The sequence below is a fragment of the Salvia splendens genome, chromosome 15 (assembly GCF_004379255.2).
Source record: "Salvia splendens isolate huo1 chromosome 15, SspV2, whole genome shotgun sequence".
Classification (NCBI taxonomy): domain Eukaryota; kingdom Viridiplantae; phylum Streptophyta; class Magnoliopsida; order Lamiales; family Lamiaceae; genus Salvia; species Salvia splendens.
In genome coordinates this window covers 31,091,639-31,108,182 of record NC_056046.1, presented here as the reverse complement: position 1 = coordinate 31,108,182, position 16,544 = coordinate 31,091,639, and the positions used below count along the sequence as shown (strand labels likewise).

The 16,544-nt window shown below is 36.7% G+C and overlaps 1 protein-coding gene across 1 annotated transcript; it reads right to left on the bottom strand.

Annotated features, from left to right (window-relative positions):
• Nucleotides 1-13,056: 13,056 nt before the first annotated feature.
• LOC121767014 lies at nt 13,057-13,560 on the bottom strand. Its single transcript, XM_042163231.1, has 2 exons — nt 13,383-13,560; nt 13,057-13,310 (listed from the first exon to the last, which is right to left on the bottom strand). The coding sequence occupies exons 1-2, from the start codon at nt 13,558-13,560 to the stop codon at nt 13,057-13,059; spliced, it is 432 nt and encodes a 143-aa protein (XP_042019165.1).
• Nucleotides 13,561-16,544: the final 2,984 nt, after the last annotated feature.

Sequence of the window (16,544 nt, the reverse complement as noted above, 5' to 3'; positions counted from 1 at the left end):
ATAGTCGTCAGACGGTTTGGACAGGTGAAAAGTGAAAAATAACTTATATAACTAACATTCATTTTTCATGTCCTTTAAATGATCATTTAATCAGAACACTAAATTCATTTTAATTCTCCCTACATTTGTGTAGAGATTCTGACCTAACTTCATAAGTAGTATGATTCTTAATAATCTCACACCATATAGGGAGTATTGAATTGAATTTATGTATCTGGTATTAAATAATCATTGAAGGACATGACAATTGAAGTTAAGTATATTAACGTTTATTTTTCCTTTTCACCTGTCGCAAAAAACCAACATTCGAAACCGGCTGAGCAGAGCCGCTTCCAGCTCCTTCCTGCGGCGCCGCCCCTGGCAATAACCTCCTAATATATATATATATATATATATAGGTGTGTGTGTATGTGAATGTAAATACTAAATATGGGTGTTACAATAATTGATCTATGTCCGTAGGTGAAATAATTCTGCGACACGTTCTACCATCACATCACACTAATAAAAATATGAAACATCTATGTCAATAATAATTCCGCTGGTGGATAGTCGCAGACGGTTTTGGACAGGTGAAAAGTGAAAAATAAACTTATATAACTAACTTCATTTTTCATGTCCTTTAAATGATCATTTAATACCAGAACACTAAATTCAATTTAATTACTCCCTATATTTGTGTAGAGATTCTGACCTAACTTCAATAAGTAGTATGATTCTTATAATCTCAACACAAATATAGGGAGTAATTGAATTGAATTTAGTGTTTCTGGTATTAAATAATCATTTGAAGGACATGAAAATTGAAGTTAAGTATATTAGTTATTTTTCACTTTTCACCTGTCCAAAAAACCACATGCGCCACACACGGCTGAGCAGAGCCGCTTCCAGCTCCTTCCTAGCGGCGCCGCCCCTGGCATAACCATCCTAATCGAGCTCAGGTCGAAGTTATCCACCAATGGAATTATTAGTGACGTAGATGTTTCATATTTGTATTAGTGTGATGGTTGAATTTGGTCGCATAATTATTTCACCTACTGACATAGATCAATTTTGTCTTGAACTAGTCATTTCAAGTGATGTTTCAAAGCTAATAAAGATGATTTTTATATTTCTTACCGTTGTGGGCTCTATTAGTAAATTCTATGTAATTTAAGATTGAAATAGTGTTGCATATATTAATATCACTGAATTTTTCATGATAATAAAACAGTCATTTCCAGCCTTAATTCAACGGGCCCTTGCCCATTAAACGAGTCACAGAGAAAATTTAACCAACAAATCAAATTCTACATTGGGCCAGTAAATGCACTATGAATGCCCCTATTTACCAATTCAACCACACCCTTATTTTATAAATAATAACCCTCTCAATCTCAACTGATCTTTGTAGTGCATAGACATCTCATCCGCCACAATCAGAAATCCAAGATGTACGGAACAATGTTCGCTGAGATGACGGTTGACGTACCGGCAACCGAAGCGTGGAAGCTCTACAGCAGTCTCCTCTTGGTATTTTGACGTGTTTTGTGAAAAATGCGTAAATTTGAGCAAAAAAAGATAGCTAAAAGTCGAAGATGAAAATCTGGAGCATTCAACCCGCCCAGCGGTCAGTGCATATTATTATAGAATAATTTGAACAAGCCGCGGTCTGCTTCGAGAAAGTTGTGCTGAAAAGACTAGTTCAAGACATAATTGTAACAACCCAAATCAGAATTTGCCTATAAATTTTTGTGTCAGTGCATATTATTATAGAATAATTTGCCTATATATTTATAAATTTTCATCAAATTATAGTTTTTGCATACAGACTTTACAATTCACATGTAAATTATCAAACTATTAATTTGTTCTATTTTGCAACCAAACTATTAAATTCACATGTAAACGATCAAACTATTACTTTGTTCTTTGGTGAGGCTCGGAACGACGGATCGGATTAATCAAGGTTATATGGAAGATAACCGAACCCGGTGGATCAGTTAGCAAATTGTCGTTACTACTTGATCAAGTCAATCCTCAAACCGACTCACGTAAAGAAAATATTTATAACTCCCAAAGACTCGCACTACTTTAACAGTAAAGCGGCAAGAATCGGGGTCGATCCCACAGAGAAAAATGTGATGCGAGTGTGTGTTTAGTGAACAGGGGTTTGGCTGCGGCCACGCTTTAACTTGGGAGTTTGTTTTAACTACTGGATTTATGCTAGGCAGAATTTAAACTAACTACTTGATTAAACCACGAAACAGTAAATCATTTTAACATTCATTATAACTAGGCACTTGGAACAATATTTAAAGGCGAGAAATTAAACTGTGACAGTGAACTTGAAGATCCGAAAACAAAAGAACTTTGATTCCAGAATAGATCTCGTCCAAAGCGAAATATAAAGCGAAAACTAGCTACGAAATTGAAAGAACATAAAGCGAGTAAAGGCCGAGCGATTCTCGGTCGGAAACTGGAAACAGCGCCGGACAGAACTGATGCCTCTGTCGCACTGAATCACTTACGCTTCACTAAAATTCTAAACAAAGCTAGCTAAGAACTGGAACGAAAGTTAACTAAACTAAGCTAAAACTAAAAACTAGGATGGGAGGGGGAATGAAGTCGTTCAAGGAGAAATTCGTGGTGGTGGATAACGAGAAGTGTGTGAAGGAGGCAGAGGTTGTGGAAGGTGGATTTATGGGTCTAGGGTTCACGCTGTATCGTATGAGATTCAATGTGATAGAGGTGGAGGGAAACGAGAAGCAGTGTATAACTCGATCTACGATCGAGTACGAGCTCAAAGAAGAAGCTGCAGCTAATGTTGAAATCGCTTCCATTAAACCATACATTGGCCTCATGCTTCTCTGTGCTAAGTATTTGCTCCGCAACAATGACAATTGATCAACTATAGCCGCAACAATGACAATTGATCTACTATTAACTTGGGACTGCGTGTTTTACTTTCATGTTTGCCAAAATAAATTTCTATCCTCCTACTATATATCTCTGTATTTCATTTTCTCTTTTTCCATGCTTTTAATAACAACAATCAATATGAATCTACATATTTTATCAACTCATAACTATGAAATCTTGAAAAAGCTGCCACAAGAAAATCCTACTCCCTACGTTAGCTATTAAAAGTCAAACTTTATCCACCATGAATTTTTAAAAATGTTAATAGAAAGTGAATTGAAAATATTAACGAAATGGGAGTCATACTCTTTGATATGCTCGGTTTTTGCACTATTTTAGGGCCTTTATTTGGTCCATTTTGAGTATCAATGTTGTATTACATGTCCAATAATTACATATTTTATCTATTTTGGTATTTTGACGTGTTTTGTGAGAAATGTGCAAATTTGAGCCTAAAAAGATAGCTAAAACTCGAAGATGAAAATCTGGAGCATTCGACCCGCCCAGCGGACCGCTGGCGGCCAACGATTGTTGAACAAATAGCAGTCCGCTCGAAAAAGTTGTGCTGAAATGACTAGTTCAAGACATAATTGTAACACCCCAAATCAGGGTTTAGTTGGAAAATTCCTTTCTACACAAATTTTTCAATTTAGGCTGAAATATTTATAATTTGTGCACAACACTGAATGTTATTTTATATAGAATTGGGGTTACACAAGTATCACGTTAGTAAGATGGGGCAAGAAAATAGAATTAAATCGGAAATTATATAGCTTATACAATAAAAGGGAGAAATGGTCATTTTGTATAAAAGATGCTATGTATATTTTTATCTCCAAAACTCTTCGAGAGGCACGATTGTTTTAGGTTTGTAATTTTTTTTTTACTACAATAAAGACAATTATACATGGAATCATCTAGAAAGAATATGAATTATCAAAATAGTGTCATTTGTCATTTACTATTCATAATTAATTAAATAATGTGGCTCTTGCTATAAAATCAAATATAGCTACTAGCCTACTATTCACCCCACTTTGGGGAATCAACCGATTAGTAATCAAAGGAGGAAGAAGAAGTTGCAATCTATGAAAGTTTCACTTAATTTGTGTTGACGCTTTTAACTAGTCGAACCAACGTATGGTTATCAAGGTAGGGCTCTCTTTTATCCTATTTTTCTTTTATTTGAAACTTATGATAGGTTATGAGGTAAAAATTTTCTGACCTCATTGGTTGTCAAATAAGGTGTGTGTTACGTTTTGAGTTAATCTATCAATCCTTGTCCGTAGACGTCGGAAACATAAGTTTTTCCATTGAACTAAATTGAGTTGAACGGTTGAACCTATGTATGATTTTGGGTATGAACTGACTATCTCAGTGCATTTGATATATCTTATTGAAAATGAATAATATATCTTAATTGGTCAAATTGTTGTTGAAAATGAATAATATATCTTATTTAGTGACTAAAATAAATTTATTAGAATTTATAATGATCATTTGATATATTTTGGAAAATTGATTGGAATATTGAAGTGAAAGATGTTTTTTTGAGTAAGGAATTGAATATGGTAATGACTAATAACCAAGTGTGATTATGTGAGTGGATTAACCATAGAAATGAGACTAGAATTGATGATTGAAGCATATTCTAACGATTGCAAATAATTGAGATTAAAGAAATTTAGTTGATAAGGTTAATGAGTTTTATTTATAAGATTTGGTAAAACAAATATGCTTTAGAATGACTATGGATGTTAAACTAAATTTGAGGATTTACTAAGTAAGATTAGTAATTACGGAATATAAAGTAACTAGCGGAAATAGTAACTTAGAATTTGATTAAGGGAATAAAAGACATGAATCACACACGGAATGGATAGATAAAATGAGTAGTATATGGAATGCATTTAATTGATCTTGAAATTTATCTGTGATTATTAATATTTTTAAATTAGTATTAAGTTTACGAACATAAAACTGTGAATAGTAATAGAATATTTGGTGATTTTTTTTTATTGGAGGATTTAAATAGGAGTAATTACTGCAATCTATATATATATATACCTATATATAATGGGGTGTGCTAGGGTCCTTATAGCAACTTAGTGTAAAACACAACACAAATCACAACCCTTGGATCATTAGATTGGATGATTGTGATTAGTTACATTATTATACTAAAAATCTACATTATTAGCCGAGGTACATTAGACTAGAAATTTACATTATTAGACTAAAACTGTACATTTTTAAACAAAATGCTACATTATTAGCCGAGGTACATTATTAGGCTAAAAATCTACATTATTAGATGACACGTGGCATTAATCTAACCGTTAGATCACAAAACCAATGGATTGCATGTGTTTTGTGTTTCACTTATACTTAGCATTTGGATATGAATACATCCATATAATATATATATCTCTATATAGGGCTTTGATCTATGCAAAACCATATTTAAATACAGAAACGCAGAATAATATCATGCGTAGGGCATTTTTAGGTCATGGTTAGTGTATTTTTAGGTCATACTAACCAAGTATGACCTAAAATGATCTTAACATGACATTAAACTCAAATCTTATAATATGACCTAAAAATGCTTAATTATGACCTTCCGTGATTTTGGTTAATTATTAACCATTAGATCATCTAATCCTAGGGCTAAGATTTGGGCTGCATTTCTGGATTTAAACACATACTTATTTTGATCATCTCTCCTCTATATATATATATATATATATATATATATATATATATATATGTGAATGTAAATACAAAATATGGGGTGTTACAACAATTGATCTATGTCAGTAGGTGAAATAATTCTGCGACACGTTCTACCATCACACTAATAAAAATGTGAAACATCTATGTCAATAATAATTCCGTTGGTGGATAACTTCGACCTGAACTCGATTAGGATGGTTCTGTCAGGGGCGGTGCTGCTGGGGAACGAGCTGGAAGTCACAGACGGTTTTGGACAGGTGAAAAGTGAAAAATAACTTATATTCCTTACTTCATTTTTCATGTCCTTTACCGGAAACACTAAATTCAATTTAATTAGTCCCTATATTTGTGTAGAGATTATAAGAATTATACTACTAACTGATTAACTTTATTTTACTCTAAATTCAGTGTTAGGAAAATTGGTTGGGTAGGTGGAGGAATGTGAAGTTAAGTCGGATTAACTTGTCATTACTCCCTATTGATGTATTGCATATATAACTAATCGATTTGAATCCTTATTATGGTACCACTTACATCTAATGCTTTGTCAATTTTGATTTATAATATAACTAAATGCACGGTTCCTAGAGAGAGATATTGCACCGAATTTTCAACAAATTCAACATTTATTTATTGAACAATAGAATGGCATACTTAATTTGATTTCATTTTATTTAACCTTTTTTTTATAGTGATGCTCCCGTCTTTGTCGGGTAATTTCAATAAATTGTTTAATTAATTATAGAATGACTGCCAATCTCTGCAGTTGCTTCCACGTAACATGCTTGTTAAAAATTTGTACACGAAGTTATGTACTTAACCATGTATGATAATAATAATATTATCATAATTTATATCCTTTTTTATTCTAGGTGGGTTAGATAAACCACTAGGAATTCAAAGATATTAGACAAAAATAATAAATTCATGGGCCGAAATACCTTTTAATGTTATTAGAGTTTCGAAAGTTGTGCAATTCATCACTCCTTTCATTCTAGGGTGTGAGCCCTTTTTAACTCTATCAAACATTACATTTAGTTCCATTTATGAATATTCCACTTTTAAAAGTAGAAAAATACAAGTCTGAATATTCTTTATGTCACGGCCGCCCTTACTAAGGATAGCAAGGACGGGGAAATCGCGACTAAGGGAGGGACTAAGAAGCGGGGAAGAAATGGGGGACGCAAAAAAAAATGGACGTTTAAGGCAAAAGTCAATTAATTTCCAAAAGAATAAATGTTTAGACCACAAAACGTTTTAGTTTTAAAGTAAGCAGCGGAATTCAAAATATCTAAGTGTTTTACACAGGCAAAAACATACGACGTAAAGTAAATTCTTATGACATCAGTTTCAATAAATAGCAGCGGAAAAGTGTTATCAAAAGAGAGTCATAGGATGACGCCTATGTATGAAGACACAACGCATCCAATTTTCCTATGCCGACTCAACATCCATTGCCACATCCCGTTCAACCTGCACATAAGGAAAACATATGCAGGGCTGAGTATTTGATATACTCAGTGAACACGTGCCAAAGTATTTTATATAAGGTATGTCATCCATACCATAGTGAACTCGAGTTTTACGTTTATTTAAAAGAAAATATCACGAGTATCACCAAAACATTTTCATAGACTGGCCAGTCAAACAATCTCCCCACTTTCTCATCACAAACCAACAATCACATCATCATCCACAGTGCGACGAAAGTGTGGCCACACTATTCGCCCACGAGACCGGCCGACTAGCTAAGACGGCTCCCGATCCCCCAGTGTACACAGCCTGATAGGGTTTGCGGCCTTACTCAGACCCGAATTCGTTTCACACAAAGCCATATAGCCTAACGGAGTAAACTCAGACGAACTAGGCATCAGGCACACAATCTCAACATCAAAACTGTCCATGGCATGACATAACACTTTAAACCACCCTTATAGCTCCACAATCATACTTTAGAAAAATAAAAGAGTTTTCAGTTAAAGAAAGCCCACCTCGCTTGCTTAGATATCACAAAACACAATTCAATGTAACTCTCGCTCCTTGTGCTCACGTACGCACGACAACCCTTATCAACAACACAATAAAATCAGCCCTTCATCACAACCATTATCATGCATGCGCTAACGTTCCTTTCATCGTATCTTTAATTTTTACCATCCCAAACGTTTATCAATACAAGGAAACACACCATAGCATACATCAACAAACAACACATCACTTCATCATAGAATGAGTTCCTTAACACATATGCATCATGTATATCCTTCAAGACTTAACAACAAAGATTATTTTTGTAAGATAGAAATCTGGCAGAACAGCGCAATCATTGTAAAAATTATTAAAAATTAATCCGACCTCCGTTGGGGCTGAAATTTTACCAAAATAAAGTAGACACATCAAATATCAGACAGTTAAAATTTCACATCAAACTCACATCTTTAGCTCGGTCAAATCAAAAACGAAACTTACTAGACGAGAATACAAATTCTGGCAGAACTGCGCAGTCAACTTCAAAAATTCATTAAAAATTCATTTTTCGTCCAAAACGGCTGAAATTTTCACACAACACAGAAAAAATCTTGAAATGTACTCAGTTAAAAATTTGCACCAAAATACGAACGTTTGTTTGGTCAAACACACGTCGGAACCTACTGCCCGAACACCACAGTTTTCATGCTTCACAATTTCGAATTAGGGTTTCTCAAATATTCATCTAAACACATATATTCATGCTTCTAACACATAATCATGATTCAAAAAGATTTCATAATCATATTCTCATATATTCACATAGCATTTACCACAAATCATCCGCAAATTCATTCATATACAACCATAAACGCATACACACATCTTTTCTCGTGCAATCAAACAATTCCCCCCCGATTAAAACTTAGATCTACGATCTCTACACTCACTATATGCATGAATGAATCAAAATCAAGGTTCCAATGGAAGGGATGAGGAAAAGTGAATCAAATATACCTTTCTTGATCAAAACGAAAGGTAGAAACAAAGATTGATGCGATTCTTCGGTGAAACTTGAAGTTTCAACTCCAATTGATGCAAGAACAAGGATGAATGGAGGATTTTTGGAGAGAATGAAGAGAGGGAGGAGAGAGGCGTGTGAGGAGAGAATGAGAGAGAGGGAGGCGTGTGAAAATAGTGGCTAGGGTTAGGGTTTAGTCTATTTTATGTACTAGGTTTAATTCACACCCAATTAAAATAATTAAATTGTGGAAGGAATAAAATAAAATCCCACAATATGGAGGAAATAAAAATAGGCGTGTGAATGTGGGAGGATTTCGAAATTTGCTGATTTAATTAGCAAGGAAAAATAGCAATACTTACTTGGAGAGAAATATATTCACAACTTAGGAAATAAAATAGTGGGTATTTCACAATTAAGGGAACAAAATAATTTAAATCTCCAAGTAGGAAAAATAAGGGAGGGGGCGTGTATTTTGAAGGCATGGAAGGAATAATATTTAAATCCTCAATAAAATGTGAATAGGATTTAAATTTGGTAATTTTTTTATAGGAAAAGACTCCCATAAAATAGGTAACAAATAAATAAATTTCCACAAGGAAAATAGAAGCATATGGGGCGTGTGGGATGGAGACAAAATAGAAGGAAAATATTCACATCCCCAATTTATTAGGCATAGGTATTAATTTGGCATTTATTTGAATAAAAAAAATAAAAGGATTCCACAACAATAGGAAACAAATACAATTTCTCCACAAATAGGGAAGGGGCGAAAATTTGGCTTTAATTGCCACAATGAAATATTTCAAATATCAATTTAATTAGGGTGTGGAAATAAAATTTGTTATGATTTAATTGGATTTAAAATAAAAGAAGGGAATCAATAAGACACCAATTAAATCAAAAGAAATAATTCATCCTCCTATTGAATAGGGGATTTTTCGAAAACTCCCGAAAGAAGTAGGCTAGGGTTCGAATTTCATGTAACACAATTTAGGGATAATTTGGTTTGGATTTAATTTGGATAAATATCCCAAAACAATTAACTAAATCCAAGAAGAGAATATTAATTCCAATAATTGAAGGGGCCGAAAATATCCCATTAAATTGGCCAGAATAAAAATGCATGATCTCACTTAATTAATTCCCCACATTGAAAAATATAAAAATATACAACACTTCATTCCACATCACTCATGGCAATTATTTCACATAATCAACTCAATCACATAGAAACCAATAAATTTCATAAAAGAAGTTTTCACTTGACATCCGCATTAAAAAAAATAAAAGTCACAAAATTTTTGGGATGCTACATCCTACCCCCTCTTAACAGAAATTTCGTCCCGAAATTTGATCGTCTCACATAAACAACTCGGGGTACTTTTCTTTCATTCTATCTTCTAGTTCCCACGTGGCTTCCTCGGAGCCATGGTGTTTCCACAACACTTTCACGGATGCTATCGACTTGTTTCGCAACTCTTGTACCTTTCGATCTAGGATTGCTTCGGGTCTCTCTTCGTAGCTCATGTCGGGGGTCAGGATCACTTCCTCTTGATGAATCACGTGCTTGGGGTCGAATACGTACTTGCGTAGCTGCGACACATGGAACACGTTGTGCACATTCCCAAAACTGGGAGGTAACGCTAAACGGTATGCTAGGGGACCTACTTCATCGATAATCTCGTACGGCCCTATAAAACGCGGTTTCAACTTGCCCTTCACTCCAAATCTCACAACTCCTCTCGTCGGGGATACTTTCAAAAATACTTTGTCACCAACATTGAATTTGATTTCTGTTCGACGCACGTCAGCATACGACTTCTGCCTATCTTGCGCTTCCTTGATTCTCGCACAGATTTGATGCATGATTTCAGTCATTTCTTTGATGGCGTCGGGTCTTAACATCTTCCTCTCGCCAACTTCATCCCATTAGAGCGGGGATCAACACTTCCTACCATACAAGGCTTCATACGGCGCGATATCGATCGTCGCTTGATAGCTATTGTTGTAGGCGAATTCGACCAACAGTAGAACAGTTTCCCAACTTTCTCCTCGATCTAGGACAACGGCTCGCAGCATGTTCTCAAGCGTTTGGATCGTCGGTCGTCCTCTCCGATTGTCCGTCGGATTGCGGGTGATAAGCCGTGCTAAAGTTTAACTTCGTGCCTAGTTCCCGTTGCAAACTCATCCAAAATTTCGACGTGAACTTCGTATCGCGATCAGATACAATGGTCTTTGGCACTCCATGCAGACGTACAATCTCGCTCACGTAGATCTTAGCTAACTTGTCCGATCCATAGGTAATCCTAATCGGTAAGAAGTGCGCGCTTTTAGTAAGTCGGTCGATGATCACCCAAATCGCAGTGTTGCCCTTTTGTGACTTTGGCAAACCCGTCACGAAGTCCATGGCTATGTGTTCCCACTTCCATTCGGGAATCTCGAGCGGTTGTAGTTTCCCATACGGCCTTTGGTGTAAGGCTTTCACTTGTTGACAAGCTAGGCATCGCTCCACAAACGATGCTACGTCTCCTTTCATTCCGTTCCACCAAAAACGTTGCTTCATGTCTTGATACATCTTTGTGCTTCCAGGGTGAGCTGTATAAGGTGTGTCGTGTGCTTCACTCAAATCTCGTCCTTTAGTGCCTCGTCGTTCGGCACACACAAACGTCCATCGAACGTCAAAGCATTGTCCGCCTCTTCACGAAAATGGTCATGTTTCTCGGTTCTCACTTTCACACGTGTCTCTTCCAATTTCTCATCATGTCGCTGCGCTTCTATGATCTTGGTTCGTAAGTCTGGCTCGATCACTAGCGTCGCTATTCTTCCTCCTACTGTCACGGGAGCTTTTACTACTTCCAAGTGCATCCTCTCGAACTCACGTATCAACGTTTCTTCTTGAGTTAGTAACAAAGCCAATTGAGGCTGGTTCTTCCTACTCAAAGCATCTGCCACTACGTTCGCTTTGCCCGGATGATAGTGAATACCACAATCATAGTCTTTTTACAATCTCTAACCAACGTCGCTGTCGCATGTTTAGCTCCTTCTGCTCAAAGAAGTACTTGAGACTCTTATGATCCGTATAAATCTCACATCTCACTCCATAGAGATGGTGTCTCCAAATCTTTAGCGCGTGCACTACAGCTGCTAACTCCAGATCATGAGTCGGAAATTTCAGTTCGTTCGGTCTCAACTATCGGGAAGCATATGCTATCACTTTCCCATCCTGCATCAACACGCATCCTCGTCCTACTTTCGACGCGTCAGTATAGACGGCGAAGTCCTTGTCGGATTCTGGTACCGCTAGGACAGGTGTTGTAGTCAATTTCTCTTTTAACAGTTGGAAACTCACCTCGCATTCCGGCGTCCATACCACCTTGATTCCTTTCTTTAACAGTTGTGTCATCGGTCTCGCAATCTTAGAGAATCCCTCTATGAAACGTCGGTAGTATCCCGCCAATCCTAAGAAACTACGGATTTCACTCGGCGTTTTCGGCGACTTCAAATTCTGTACAGCCTCGACCTTTGTGGGGTCTACTTGAATCCCATTAGCCGTCACGATGTGGCCAAGAAAGTTCACTCGAGTCAACCAAAACTCACACTTACTGAACTTGGCATAAAGCTTCTCTTTTCGTAACGTCTCCACAAGGTTTGCAGGTGCCATCCATGCTCTTCCTCGTTCTTCGAGTATACCAACACATCATCAATGAAGACTAAAACAAACTTGTCGAGATACTCGTGGAAAACTCGGTTCATCAAGTCCATAAAGACTGTCGGGGCGTTAGTAAGTCCAAATGGCATCACGACGAACTCATAATGGCCATAACGAGTGCGAAAACAGTCTTAGTCACATCCTCTCGTCGGACCTTTAGTTGATGATACCCCGACCTCAAACCCATTTTTGAAAATACGCCCGCTCCTCGAAGTTGGTCAAATAAGTCGTCGATTCTTGGCAGTAGGTACTTATTCTTCAATGTCAACTTGTTGAGTTCGCGATAGTCAATGCACATCCTCATCGTTCCATCCTTCTTCTTTACGAACAGAACAAGCGCTCCCCACGGTGATACACTAGGCCGAATAAATACCAAGTCTAGCAGTTCTTGCAACTGAATCTTCAATTCAGCCAACTCTTTAGGGGCCATTCGGTATGGTGCCTTCGATACTGGCGCAGATCCGGGTTCCAAGTCAATCGTAAACTCCACTTGTCTGTCGGGCGGTGGTCCAAGTAAGTTTTCAGGGAACACATCGGGAAAGTCTCGCACTACTGCCTCGTCTTCCACTTTCAATTCCTTCTTTTCTTCTCCGTTTAAGTACACAAGATACGCCGAACGCCCTTTTCTTATCATCGTGGTTGCTTGTAAAGCAGAGATTATGGAGGTTCGCCGGTTCAAGGAAATCCCATGCAAGATGGTCGGCTCGTCGCCAGGAACTCAAAAAGAAATCTGCCTCTCCTTACAGTGAATCGTTACGTGGTTCTCGGTCAGCCAATCCATTCCCAAAATTATGTCTACGTTCTCCAACGGCATAACCTGCAAAAGTCGAGCTACTACTCCTAATTCTCCTAACACAAACTCTACGTTCGAGCAAGTTCGTGCAATGTCAATCAGACCTCCAACAGGTGAAGACACGTTCAAAATCGGTTCAAGCTTAACAGTAGGAAGTTCTAGGGCATTCACACATGACACTGATATAAAAGAGTGCGAAGCACCCGTATCAAACAGCACAATAATAGGAAGTTGTTGGATCTTTCCCGTACCTGCCAAGTTATCTTTGCCCTTATTGGCCTGTTGCTCCTGCATTGGATTCCCTTTCAGTGCATACGCCCTTGCTGGTTGTGGGGCGACTTGCCGGATCGGTTGTGGTTGCTGCGGTGGTCTCTGTCCCTGCCCGTTCCTCGTTCCACCCTTGTTGTTGTTCGGGCACTCTCGGGACATGTGGCCATTCCCACCACAAGCAAAGCATCGGGTACCTCCGACTCTACACTCCCCAACGTGGAACTTGGAGCACCGATTGCAGTAAGGTGTCCTTGGCTGATTTCCTCTTTGTTGTGGCACAACCTGTCGGCCAAAATTCTGAGGCTGGCGGAAAGTATGATGGTGTCTATTGTTGTCATACTGGGCTCGGTTTCCTTCCCACTTCCTCTTGTCCCGATAATTTTGTTGTTGTGTGGGTGGTGTAGGATTTGTCACTCTCTCATTCTTAGGAAGTGCCTCTTCTACGTCCAAGGCGCAACTCAAAAGCTCGGCGTAAGGAACTCCTTGTCAGCTAGCCACGGCCACTCTTATCTCAGTCCTAAGGCCAGAGCAAACTTCGCGGCCATCTTCTCATCCGTGTCCACCAACTCAGGTGCATAACGAGTCATCTCGCAAAGTGCGCGGTCATATTCCGACACTGTCATATTTCCCTGCTTCAAAGTGAAGAATAAAAGGATCGATGGATAAGTAGAGATTCTTCACCAAAACGGTGCCATCGCAACCGCTGGGAATTTTGATCTGAATTTTGGAAGTTCTCAGCGACATATCGGATTCTTTCACAGATGTTTTGACATAGTTGCTAAGTATCACTTGCTTGTTGCTAATTTCCTCATCCATTTTACCGTTAATTCTGGTGGAATTCTGGTGTTCAGCTTCATTGTTTTATATCTGAAAATCCCTAGAAAAGCTCTTGGCTAATGGAGTAGAAGTTTTGGGTTGTGTGTAGTAGCGGCGCCTCTGCTAGGTGAGAATCATAGGGAGCTCTAATATTCTATGGAGGGACATCTTTTTTTTATATTATTTTAGATCCGTGAACTTTAAAAATATAATATGAGGTTTGTCAACTGTGAGTTAATATCACTTTTTTACTATTTTCAAGTTTTTTGGATGAAAATACCCTCAATCATATTTTTAATTAACCTATCACATACTCATATGGTTTTTGTAAATGATGATAAATAGCTAAAGTGGACATATGATAAAGTAAGAGAGAGAATAACGTAGAAGAGAGTCTTATCTACATTATTCTCTATCTTACTTTACCCTTTCTTCATTAATTATTTATTACTCCCTCCGTCCGTGAAATGTTTTCCAGTTTTTCCATTTTGGCCTGTCCGTGATGTTGTCCACTTTGCTATTATTTTACTTTTTTGGTAAATGGTTCTCATATTCACTAATTATTCATTACACTCACATTCTATTATAAATTCAATATATAAATATGGGACCTACATGCCACTAACTTCTTTCACTCACTTTTCTTTACATTTCTCAAAACAAGTGCCGAGTCAAACATGGACAACATTTTGCGGACGGAGGAAGTATCATTTGTTCAAAACGAGTGCAGAAAATGAAATGTGACAAAATTTCAGGGACGGAGGGAGTAGTAAAAATATGTATAAAAAATATGGGTATGTGATAAGTTTATTAAAAATATGTACCCGGTATTGAGGGTATTTTCATCCAAAAAACTTGAAAATAGTAAAAAAAATACTTCGATTGATATTAACTCATACTTGACAGACTTCAAATGATATTTTTAAAGTTCACGGATCTAAAATGATACATTGACAAAGTTCGTGGACTAAAAAAAATATTTCTTCTTCTCAATAATAGGCGGGGGTATTTTCTTCAGCAACCATTTAATTAAAAAACAAATATTAACACCTAAAGCCCCTAACCAGCCGCAATTCTCCAACACTGAACACTTGAAAAAAGATCCAATTACGTGGGCCCACCAGGCCATATAAGGGAAACTGAACGAGTCTCAGTTTGTATTTTCTTTTATGACTTTAGATTATGGCTGGCAAAATTTATTGTATTTATAGGTCATTAGGTATTAAGTTCACTACATTTGACTAATTCACGCACAACATTTGTAAAGTTGTTTTTAATACTTTCAATTTTTCGTAAAAATGCGACACAATATTAGACTTATTATTTATTTAGGTTGACTAAAGTTTAAATTTTGTCTCGCATATTTATTTAAAAAGATATTTTGATCCACAGTTTAAAGATTTTGTCCATTAGGTAGAGTACTTGTATTTTAAAGTCTAAAATTAGGCTTGTATATTAAAAAAACATATTTTGTCCTATACATTAATAAATTTTGTCAATTAGATAGAGTACTTGTATTTTAAAGTCTAAAATTAGGCTCCTATATTAAAAAAAACATTTTTATCCTATACATTAATAATTAGTAGAGTACTTGTATTTTAAAGTCCAAAATTAGGCTCGTATATTAAAAAAAACATATTTTGTCCTATAGAATAATAATCAATTAAGTGTCTTCGCTTCTGGTCCTAACCTATATATTTCAATTCATATTTAACATGTTAATCAAGTCAATCCATATTTAACTCATTCATCAAGTCAAAATGAGATTAATTAACCATTAATTATTAACAAAATTAGTATTTTAATATGGCCAAGACATATAACCAGATCTAGGAATGAAAGGCGATTGGGGTCGAGGGGGGCCGACCGACCCCACCGCCGGCCCATGAATACGGCCAGAATCAAGCTTCTGTCGTTGTGCTTCAAGTCTTCGACCCAACGATGTAGAAAGAATAGCAGATATGCAACGGCTAATGAAAAGGAGAGTGTTAATCAAGGATCAATTGAAAATTTATACTATATTTATTGGAGGCTATGAAGAAACTACACGTTATGGCTTAATAAAGTGTTAATTTAGGCGCTATAAAGTTATTTATGAAGGTATTAAGACACTAAATGTTCTAGTGTATTTTTTTTCATAGTCATAACATAATTACATCACTTTATCTGTGTTCATGGATTAATGTGAAAACCACATTTTACGTGAGAATCGAGAATAATATTTTGAATGTATAAACTTGGATAATTCACGGTAAAAATTAACCGTATGAAAATAATATATTTATTCGTGACTAGTGGGGTTTTAATGCATATCTTTCACTTAATTT

Bases quoted from the DNA above. Each gene is read 5' to 3' on its own strand.
- LOC121767014 (XM_042163231.1), bottom strand. From the start codon at position 13,560: ATGTCCCGAGAGTGCCCGAACAACAACAAGGGTGGAACGAGGAACGGG. The intron at 13,311-13,382 runs GTACGGGAAAGA...CTTTTATATCAG, and splicing joins GGGCAAAGATAACTTGGCAG to TGTCATGTGTGAATGCCCTA.